The 12121-nt window shown below is 32.5% G+C and overlaps 1 protein-coding gene across 1 annotated transcript; it reads right to left on the minus strand.

Moving 5' to 3' along the window:
* Positions 1-220: 220 nt before the first annotated feature.
* Positions 221-4494, minus strand: LOC145952613 (cytochrome P450 72A68-like). The gene is made up of 5 exons (XM_083065383.1): positions 4119-4494; positions 3653-3870; positions 1951-2195; positions 1262-1649; positions 221-922 (listed from the first exon to the last, which is right to left on the minus strand). Exons 1-5 carry the CDS (start codon positions 4384-4386, stop codon positions 491-493), a joined length of 1551 nt encoding a protein of 516 aa, XP_082921509.1. The 5' UTR covers positions 4387-4494; the 3' UTR covers positions 221-490.
* Between the last annotated feature and the right edge of the window lie 7627 nt (positions 4495-12121).

Here is a 12121-nt window from a genome sequence, read left to right on the forward strand (position 1 = left end):
AAACAATGTACTTCAAGTTTAGTTTTCCCTCATTGCGATTTGATTCATTCAAGAATCAAAGTGGAATCTTAGGATAAAAAAACAAAATGTTGAAGACAATGTGCCTTGATAATAGGCTCAACCTATTGATGCCATTTAAGGATCTATCAATCTCTTGATACCATGTGTGGAGTGTTTAGGTATAAGGTGAAAAAAGAATATAGAGAAAATAGAAAGAATATGAAAAATACTTTTGTATATTTATGATTTTTTTTTCATGTAACAATGAGAAAGCAAGTCTCTTATTTATACATATAAGTCCAACAGAGCCTCTATTAATAACAAGTCTAACAGAAAGTATAACAAACTAATAACTCTAATGATTACTACTAGTAATCACGAGAGTTAGTTGAAAACTATCCTATTACATCATATTTCACACATTATAAACTCATCAAGAAGAGTATAATATAAACTAGAAATAAGATCTAATAATTTTTATTTTTTATTTTTATATTTCCACCTTGCGTAGAATGACATGAGCACCGTATTGGGGTTGAAGACTAATCACAGTTGTTGGGGCATGAGTATAGCTTGGAGAAAGTTCAAATGAGAAATGTTGTAAAAGCATTGACACAACAATCTTTGCTTCCAACAAGGAAAAGTTTTGTCCGATGCATATTCTTGGACCCCCTCCAAAGGGAAAAAATGAAGCTCTTCCATTTGTGGCCTTTAGAACACCTTCAGAAAATCTCTCAGGTTTGAACTCATTAGCATCATCACCCCACAGTTCACAATCATGTTGAACCATTAATATTGGTAAGGTAATATGCACTCCAGCCGGTAATAATAGGTTTCCAAGTTTCATATCTTTGTCAACTTTTCGAAAAAGAGCAATAAACGGTGGGTATAACCTAAGAACCTCGTGTAAAATCATGGTAACCTGTTGCAAAAAATAATCATCATAACAATAATTATGAAGGACATATTCTCTTGACTCATATATAAATAAAATACTTAAATTTACATATATTAAAGAAAATTAGTTAAATTGATTTAATTTTATTCATTTAATGTAAAAATTAAACTTTACTTCTTAAACTATCCTTAATAATGTTAATTAAAAATAGTAATCATAATTAATTTAAGAGTATCTTTTGAAATGATAGCATTAAATATAATAAATTAATTAGAATTTACTTATATTTAATTACAAAAGTTTTATGTACCATCGTGCTTATCTATGAATTTAGAGAGTATCAAGATGATAATACAAACTTACAATCTTGAGGTGGGTTAGGCCATCATAATCTGGTTTTCGGTCACCAAAAACTTGTAAAACTTCCTCCCTTGCACGTGCTTGCCAATCAGGGTACCTACTTAATAATATCATTGTCCAAACAAGCAAAACTGCAGTTGTTTCCTGTCCAGCAAAGTAGAATAGTTTGCATTCTTCCATTACCTCCTCAAGATTCATTCCAACGTTCTTTTTGTTTCCTTGTTCTTGAATTTCCTTGTGATTTGACTCCAAAAGTATATCTAACAAGTCATTTTTAGTGGCTTCACCCTCCTTCAGTGCTTTCTCTCTCTTGTTAATAATACCCTTAAGCGAAGCTTTTATATCTCTGTCAATTTCCCTCATCCTTCTATGGATAGGAGTAGGTACAAACCTACAAGTCAACGAAATCAGTCTTGTAATAATCATGATATAAAGAGAATCTTCTTTTCTAGATCAACTACCCTTATAATGGTGGATCTGTCAATAGTAAACATAGTTTAATTTTCCAAGATGCAATTGAGAGATGTCACAATATATGGGAAAATATTACTGTAAAACCATTTTTTTTTAAATTATGAACGATAGGTATTATTTTCAATCACAATTTCCTATATGAAAATATATGTCAAGCTCATCCAATAAGCTAGATCACTTAAGTCTATCACGTAGTTAAATATACATGTTAGTCTTACCTCCATCCAGGGATGTAAACTTTTAACAGAACATCTAGAGTAAGTTTAGTTTGCTCGTTTAGAAGTTGAAATATTCTTCTTCCTTCTTCATAACTACTTCCAAATGATGTGCGAGAAATAACATCACTAGCCAATTCTCGAAGGAAGGGCCATACATCCATTTCACATGATCTGTGTGTAGACAACATTCCTTCCCATTTGCTAATCAAATCATCGCAACATTTGGTGAATAATGGTAACATATTCTGTGATATAGTGGAAAATGGAAAGCGGTTAACATCCCCCTTGTGAATTTAAGCACACAAATGCTCTCTTTCATACTTCGATTTGAAACATAGACTAACTGATGTTGCATTTAAAATTGTGTTGCAGGCTAAACAAAATCAAGCTTTGAACTCAATTAGAGGAAAGATTTACTTATTCTAAAGAGGTGTTTGGTTAGTGAAAAGTTTTTTCATATCTAGAAATTATAATTTTTGAAAATTACAAATATTGAATCATGATAATAGTTAAAATCTATTTTGTTACTTATAAAGGCTTTTGTGAATATTCATACAAGATTTTCATGTTCGATTATAATAGTATATTCATGTATATAAATATTTTTTGTAAAAAAAAATCTTATACGAAAATAAATTCATTAAATATATTTATTTACACAAATCTTATTACAAATATGATATTAAACTATTTTAAAAAGTTAAGGATTTATAGTTAAAAAATTTTAAATACAAAATTCAATAAGCAAAAATAAACAAAAAAAAATGCCACCTTATAATTAAGAAGGAAAAATATATTATTTTATTTCATTCAAATAAATAAATAAATGTTAACATATACAATTAAACTGTAGAAATAAAATAAATTTTAATATTATTATTAAAATTGACAAGGTCAAAAATTAATAAAATACAAAAAAGAAAAAGAAAAAGAAAATGGACATGTTTGAGGGAGAGAAAGGGAGAGAGGAAGAAAATGGGAGTGAGAGTGCATAGAGAGAGAGAGGAAGGGAAAAAGAGAAATAGAAAAGAGAAAGAGAAAGATACTTATATATATATATATATATATATATATATATATATATATATATATATATAACTTTTCTCTTAATTTGGAAAGGTTGGATTCTTAACTCCCATAATAATATTTTTGTGAAAAAGTAAGATAAAAATGATTCTCAAAAAATTGTATTCTTGAAAAATAAATATTAAATAACTAGTTACCAAACATGAGAAACTAAAATTCTCGATTTAAGTTTCATAAAAAAATAAAAACATTTTATGTACTAACCACTAGATTAAATTTTTTTAATATATATATCAAGTTTGCAAAATTTTAAAAAATTTGAAAATTTTTATGATACTTTACTATATAAATTCAAATCAACATATAAAATATTTTTATGATTATCTGTCAATTTAAATTATGAAATAAAATAATTTTTAAATTTTAAAAAAAATTATAAGCTTAAATAATAAACATATTAAAAAATTAATTTAATAATTAAATTATTAAAAAATAATATAAAAAATAAATTATTTAATAAAATAAATCTATCAAAACTTAATTTTAAAAGTAATACCAACTCTATCATGAATTAATACTATTTTCTTTTTGTCCGTACACAAAATCAATGTTTTGTTGAAATGTTCTCGGAAGAAACACAAGTCAATATAACAATATATAGAGAGAGAAAAGTAACCTTTAACTTTTCTAAATTGAACGCGGGATTGATTATCTTTCTATGCTTGTTCCACTTTTCTCCCTCGTAGCTTACAAGACCAGGAGCTAGTAATCTCACTTGCGGATTCGAAACAGACTTTCGGAAGTCATAATTATTGTTGAGTACATCTTTGATCAGCTCAGGATCTGTGAGTATCACCCTTGGGACTGTACCAAACCATGTAAAACAATTTTTGCCTACATATACCATCACCAACAATAAGAATCAGGCTAAAACAACAACATATGTCGGTAGTTTGAGTATTTCTCAACTTAAACAAGATCTTAGTTTTAAATTTTGTCATGATTATATACTAAAAGAATTGACCACTTTGCGTATACCATATAATATTGTATGCATATTTTTATGATCGTTGCTAATATATAAAATTCCCAAGTGACAATTGCAAAAAGGAGAAGATCATGAGAAAGAATCATAGAAGTACCATGTTTGTTGAGACTATATTGGATATAGGAAAATAGTCGAGGCACTGTGTCATGAGAGAGATTCATGGGTTTGGATAAGGCTTCGTTTCGCATCTTGACAAACTCCTTCATGTCTCCAACCAGAAGCTTGTATGGGTTGCCATGAAGGCCTTGCTCTCTCAGAAGCCTTTCGATTCTCTTTGGCTTCAGCCATAACCAGTTCAGCACCCTCCATGTGCATATCAGAATCAGTATCAGTATCAGAATTGAGGCCCACGCTAGGTCCATTTTTCTCTCCGTATTTGGTGGGGCAAAGAAAAAAGGGAAAAGGTGAAGTGACGAAGTCTCGAGAGACACAGAGGTTTGATATATAATGCTGGTGGCAATCACTATGTGGCTTGCCTTGTACTACCAAATATGGATTATTAAAATGGCTTGGATAAGTACTATATGTTAAGAAAAGTAAAATTACTTATGAACCCCCCAATTTAAATATTTGTACCTTATCCCTGTCATGACTTATAACAATTAAAGGACATATATTGGTCAATTTTGTATCGAATGGTTGGACCATGTGTTATGTAGCTTTTTGTGTAGTAGTTAAGTCGGTTTAGCCATGATCAAAACTCTATTTAGATAATAGTTTACGATAATTTTTTAGAGCTTTTTTACTAAAATTAAAAAAGAATTTAATGAAAAAATTTCAAAAATTCTTATTTACAGAATATAGGTCAGCTTAAGCATTATATGTTGGATTCATGAGTGAGTCTTCTACATCATGTTTAAATAGTTATCAAAAAGTCAGGTACAATGGTGATGCAATTGGCCGAAGATTTCTCAAAAATAAAAATTAATGTAAAATTTGATATACATAATGATAAAATGAAAATATTATTAAATAATTTAATTAATAAATTAGTTAGATGAAAATCAAGTAACTTAGAATAATTCTTTGATTTTTGTACATTTAAGTCTTCGTAAATATTGAATCTCTTATATCGTGACATGATGGCATTCACACGTGATAGCAATACAATTGGGCTACAAATGGGAGCCAAGCCCAAAAGCAAGAATAAACCCCAGGTGGTTTTATGATTCATAATGGGATAGTAGTTATTGGGCTCCTTGTTTGTATTTCATGTTTTCAATAATTTGGTTTTTATGTTGGGGTTGCTAAAATCATCATATACATAACCCTCTATTTCATTTTGAATGAATGGTAGGAAGATGGTAATTAAGTGTTAATGTTTCTTAGCCTCCCCTCAAGTAGCTTTGCTCTAGTCTCCTTTCATCTATTATTGGTGCTTTCATTTCATTTTTATGCCTCCCAAAGCTACTAAAGATGTTGACCCAAAAACAAGCAAGAATGCGAATGATATTGTTTTAGCTCTCACGAAGAAACTCACGTCCTTACAATCTCGATTTAGCCAACAATTGTTACTCCATAATTCCTAACATGACATCATTATCGCTAACCTTGCCAACCTAATGGATCAATTACACAAACCCACTACTATTTTGACCCCACTAACCATGCCTTTGCCATTGTCTATACCATCGTCTACCATCATGTTGGGATACAAATAAGTCTTATATCGATAAAATAAGAGAAAAACATAACAACTTATAAAACACACTCATAATCCAATGAGTGAGAAGCCTTTTGGGTGATGACCAAAAGCAAAATCATGAGGGCTTAGGCCTAAAGTGGACAATATCTCATCATTATAGAGTTGTGTGTGAAATAATCTTATAAAAATAACCTTCATAAAATATCCCCTCGAACAAATATCATAAAATAACTCCATCAGTGGTATCAGAGCCGCAAGGTTGGATTCAGTGACAACCCTCATAACCCCTTATAACTCATAACATATAATGTGATATATAAAGACAGATTCTACTGCATAAAAGGTTAGGTTCCTTATTTGAGTGGAGGATTGTTAGGATACAAACAAGTCCTACATCGATAAAATAAGAGAAAAAAATAACAACTTATAAAACACACCCATATTCCAATGATTGAGAGGCCTTTTGGGTGATGACCAAAAGTAAAATCGTGAAAGCTTAAGCCCAAAACGGACAATATCTCATCATTGTGGAGTTGTGTATGAAATAATATTATAAAAATAACTCGCGAACAAATATCATAAAATAATCTCATCACACCACATCCTTTCCCTAAACAATGCAACCTATTATTCAACTAGGTTCCATTTACACATCTCAAATCACCACTACATCACCAATTCCATCATCATTTGATCATATGGCTTCCATCCTAGTGTCTTTTCCTACTTCTCCATTCACTTATTCTTTGCTTGTTAAAAAATAGGTCATGGTGTTTTTGCATGGATTACTATAACATCTCATTTTTTTCATAAAAATTAATATAAGATTTTAAATTGATTAATTGGGATTATATTATATTTTGAGTGATATTTTCAAAATAATAATAATAATAATTTATTAGTTATTTTCAAAATAGTGAGAAATAATTAATTAGATTTTTAACTAATGAACTACACAAGGGTTGGGGTTAGCATTTTATTTAAATGCGTCAGTAACGTTAGGGTTATCTCAATTTACAATTAACTTGTGCGTCTTATGATCTAAAAATGAAGGAGAATGAGAGGCTATTAAAGAAGAGCTTAAAGACCCAAACCTAAGTTTTAGCATCCATTAAGGTAAAGGCGGGATTGAGAACATATTGTTCTAGGGTGTAGGTTATTTGTTGGGTAGTGGGATTGACCTCCAATCTCGTAGGTTGTGTATGTATGTATGCATGAGGGGTGAAACCCCAAATCTTGTTCTTGATTGTGATATGTATATGATACCCCTTTGAGTGTCTAAACATGCTATTATGCTATGAATGTGATATAGATATGTGTATCTGTCTTTGTTTATAAATTTGTGAGTTTTGTGAGAACCTAAAGATTTTGAATTGAGCAATAATTATTAGAGAAGTAATTTCAATCTAAAGCCCCTTGGTGAAAATGAATTAATTAAACTGTAGATGAAAACTTTTAATATGAATTCATGTAGATTATAAAACTCATCAATTGTGTAAATCGCAAATTTTGCAAAAGTAAAATTACTAATACCGCACTGAGCACCATCTTGGGCTCACCATGCATGGAAGCTCAAAAATGCTTGCAACATCATTGATGCCAAACATGGGATTGATCATGCTAGGCACGAGAGCTTCACGAGGCTCCCTACTGTGATTTCATTAAGTGTGGGAAGAGTCATGCCAAGCATGCCTTCCAAAGGCTCACAACCTCAATCACGTTAGGCATAGGACAACCCATGCTAGGTGTTATCTTGTATCTATGACTAGTATATGTAGAATTGTGTTTATGATTAAATTAGCCTTTATTGATAAATTACATGAATTAGTTGAATGAGATAGTGAGTTATCTGTGAAATGTGAAGTAAATGAATAGTATGTGATGTGCCTAAGGATGAGAATTGAGAATGTATAAGAAGTGTTGAAAGCCTATAATATTGTGAAACATGTGAGTCATATGATATGTGATATATGTAAGTGATCAAGTGCACAAGCCTATGTATAACTTAATAATGAAGTGAATTATAAATTGAGAGACTATGTGAACATGATGTTTGTGACCATGCATGAGACTTTGCAGTATGCCATTTATCACTTGCATAATCTATTTTTGTGATGGATACGACGTGAAATACACTGTTAGGGAAGGTCTCCCTTGTGTAAAAACTTAGGGGTTCCATGACCTTGGGGAAAATTAGGTTTGAGAGTCTTAGTTCCACCACTTTGTGTGCATGGTGTGAAACTTGGCCACATTGTTGTCTTGACACACCACTAGTGTATTTTCTTCTAGTGTAGAGTGTTGTGATGACTTGACTCGACATGTACTCCTAGACTACTCAGCCTCCGGGCAAGGATAAATGTGTTTTACTAACGCCACATGCATGTAGATAGGAGAGTTTTGTCCTTGGATGAACATAACATACCCTTGTGTTTGAACTGTGACTTAATGTATGATGAAATGTAATGTATCAAAATGTGAGTGTGAATGATTATTGTCTTTATTGTTATAAATGTTATAAATGGAATAATTGTTAATAAATGACACGTATGCAATATGGTATATTATTGTTATGCTTGTGTGTGGCTACCTAGTCATTTCCTACATCGATTGTAATGACTTGTCATGATTCATACACTTTTTGGAATCAACACTACTGGCAACGAAAATTAGATAACTAGGAAGATACCAAGTTTATTGAAGAAATAAATAATATATAATGTGGCTATAAAAGTTAAACACCTAAACTAATGTAAACCAGACATATAAATTTGTGTACGATAATCCCAAAATAAATTGTATATCTTAGTGTCGATCGATTACACTATACAAGTTGCACTAAGGTAGCACCAGCACCTAGCAAAAAAGGTCCATTAACATCAACCCTCCAGCCTAGTCATGATTTGTTCTCATACAACATATGATTATTGTTGTCCAAACTACATGGAAATAGAAGGGTAAGCTAGAGTTAGAAAACATGAAAGCATATAGAGATAGTTCTATATCATACAACGACTATACATGGAAGCCAAACATTCTAAGACAACATGTATCTTATCCAAACCATGTCAAACAAGACATCTAGCAAAACACATAATCATGTCATAATATAAATCATAAGCAAACATCTCAACCAATATGTCATCACATATTCACCTATAGAAATCTCCTAACGATTGAGTAGTTTAAGTAACTCGACCCTACTAAATCAACCTAATCATCTCTAGATTAGATAGACGAAACAACCCATTCATCTCTAGACTAGATAGACCCATAAACACAATCATCTCTAGAATAGATGGACCCATCAATCGATTTGGATTACCAATCCCAATAACATTATTTCTTATAGATGTTGTCACTTACACTGGAAAAGTCTGGTTTCACCATTAGGAGTGGTATAGTTGGGTATAAGCGTACTATGACCTTAAAATGCATTACCAAGTCACATGTGAAGTTATCCCGTCGACCATCCTCAAGGAACCATACAGCTTTTCCAAGTACTTGGTTAAAGGTTGTAGCCCTCGACCTCCTATCTTACTCAATCACTAAAGGCCTATAGGAGACATCAACATACCTCAAAACCTACTCCAAGAGACACACAAACTTAAGGAGTGTTTTCCAATAGTGGCCTACTCAAATACTACTCCAAGATTCCTTAAGTGGGATCTTCAATTTTCAAAAAAATTTCTTTTTCTCAAGACTTAGGTTAGTCAACATGTTTTAATGTCATACTACATTTTTAGAATTCTCATCTCACACATACATCATCTATATACATCACATTCAATCAATACGCATAAAGATCAACAACATCATACATATGCTCAAATATATAGCATACATATGTTTATCATCATCCAACACCATAAAAAACATTTATATATGTCATATCCAATCAACATACATAGAAGTATGGTCTTCATACTTCATACAACATACAATAGAATACATTTATTCATATTCATCATACAACATTCCAAAACACAACCCTTATTAACACATCCCACACTCGACACAACATACCTCATGCATGATGCTATTAAGGCAAGGAGCTCTTTACCTCGCTCATGCCTAATATAATTCAAACCATGTCCGGCGTGACCAAGGTGGAGATCCCCAAGGGCTTCACGCTTGGCATGGCAAAAACCATGTCCGAATTCATATCAAGTAGAGAGCCTCTACTTGATTCATGCTTGGTAGCACCTCAGCAACGCCCAACGTTACCAAGTCAGAGACTTCTCATACTCTCATGCCCGAGGCCATTCAAACCACATTCGATATAATCCCAACCTGAAACAAATCTCTCTCTTCATGTCCAACACCGCCAATCCAATGCCTAGCATAACCGAGACAAGGCTTCTGGTTAGAATTACGCTCGACACCAAAAAGGCTTGCCCGACATGATTGTGATTTCTACACAATACAAATCACAAAAATAGCCTCATTCACCTAAAACTTAAAAAGTCACCAACATGCATTGCAACAAACCATGTATATACAACATATTCACAATAAAAAGTAACACATACAACAAGTCAAGCAAGTCACTCATTTTATCAAAACAAAACACATGGCAAATAAACCCCAAAAATCAACGTTTAGTTTGCCTCTGTCAATCTCCATAACAATCAATTTGTGATAAATAAATAAAAAAAAAAAATCAACCTCATACAATTCAACCAAGCCATATAAACATGTTTCTAGCTCCCCTTACCCCAATTTCGAACTCTCAAAATTGGAGAAGAGGAAGAAGGCGAAGAAGGAGAATCTAAGCTTCAAACCTTTGCACCCGAACAAGCCCAACACCACACCACTAATTCAAGCTTCCCAAGTCTTAGTAACACTTCCAAGAGCTTCCAACAGTAAGAACCCTTACTATGTATGTTTTGAACCTAAGCAAAGAAGAAGAAGAGGAAGACTCAGAAATCTCAACTTTAATTCTCCCCACTAGTAACACCATAACAAGTATATCTAACTCCTAGTATTACATCGATAATCAAGGTGAGATATGTTCTCACTCTCTTTTTTCCTTTGTGTCTTGTTTTTGGTATGTTTATACAAGTGACTTTAAATTTGGAGGAAATTGAATTGGTGATATGATTGCTCAAATAGGATGTGACCTCAAGACTTTAATATAATGGTTTTTTTATTACATTAGGGATTTTAGTTTCATTTCTTGGAAAACATTTCCGCAACAATTGTTATTCCTTGTAATTGTTTTAGTTTTAGTCCTGTTATTTTGGAAGAGTAGTAGAATGTGATATATTTTACCCTTAGTTTTCAATTATTAAATGAAGTATTTTTCATACTATTATTTTATGATATTAAATTTATGCATGAGGGGTAGAGGGTGTCACAATTATAGTGTCCTAAATGTAGTTACCATAACGAGATCACATTCTTATCCCTACCATAGACGACTTGCTTTATGAGCTTGGAGTTGTCCAAATGTTTTCTAAGATTGATTATATACTTGGGTTACCATCAAATTCATGTTGTTCCTACAGATAGTAATAAAAACAACTTTTAGGACATTTCATAGTCATTATAAATTCTTGATCATGCGTTTTGGTCTATCAAATGCTCCATCTACATATTGGTTAGCCATGAATGATTTACTCATATCATTTTTAAGAAAATTATATTAATTTTTTTATGACATTTTCGTCTTTAGTAAAACATTTACAACTCACTTGACTCATTTAGGTTTTATTTTGCAACTTTTTATGTCTACCTAGTTTTATACTTTCATCAATCTCTTATTTGGGTCACATCATCACAGGTCAAGGCGTGGCCTCGGACTGTGAGAATGTAACACCCCAGTTTTTATTTCATTTTTATTTTATTTTATTGAAGGTATTTTCGTAATTTTTATTGGGGCGATTTGGTAGCTTGGAACGGGCTGTTTTGGGATTGGAACGGGCCGTTCCAAACTACCAAAATGAATGTGAGTTAGTAGCCCAGAACGGACCGTTCTCAAGTTGTAACGGGTCGTTCCGGACTATTAAAACTGCCTATAACCCTAAATGGGAACGAGCTTGGAACGGGCCATTTCCAAAATATGGTCGTTGTAAGTAATAAATGCATACCAGAACGGGCCGTTCTGGTTTGAGAACGGGCCGTTCTAGATGTGATTTTTACCCATGATTTAAGGGTCCAGAACGGGCCGTTCCAGATTTGGAACGGGCCGTTCCGGCGAAGCCTGATGCTTATAAATTGAGCTCTCTGTCACTCCCAAAAAGGCACACCTCTTCTCTCTCTCTTCTTTTCCTCTACTCTCTGCTTCAGACCGAGGGGAACCCAGCGAGGGCGACCAACCAGATCTTACGTAGGTTCAGCTACTACTTATCAAGGTACTAGGGAAAGGGGAATTATTTATGTGTAGAGTTACATGAGAAAATTGGGTAGAGGAGGAATCCCGTAGGATTAGGGGAAATTTTATAATTATTACT

Source organism: Cajanus cajan, chromosome 10 (assembly GCF_000230855.2).
Source record: "Cajanus cajan strain Asha chromosome 10, NIPB_CcT2T_4, whole genome shotgun sequence".
Classification (NCBI taxonomy): Eukaryota; Viridiplantae; Streptophyta; class Magnoliopsida; order Fabales; family Fabaceae; genus Cajanus; species Cajanus cajan.

What these genes read in the sequence shown, in the direction of transcription:
- LOC145952613 (XM_083065383.1), bottom strand. Translation starts at nt 4,386, where the DNA reads ATGGACCTAGCGTGGGCCTCAATTCTGATACTGATACTGATTCTGATA. An exon ending in ATATAGTCTCAACAAACATG is followed by an intron (nt 3,871 to 4,118) that starts GTACTTCTATGA and finishes TGGTATATGTAG; the next exon opens with GCAAAAATTGTTTTACATGG. An exon ending in GTTTACATCCCTGGATGGAG is followed by an intron (nt 1,650 to 1,950) that starts GTAAGACTAACA and finishes GTTGACTTGTAG; the next exon opens with GTTTGTACCTACTCCTATCC.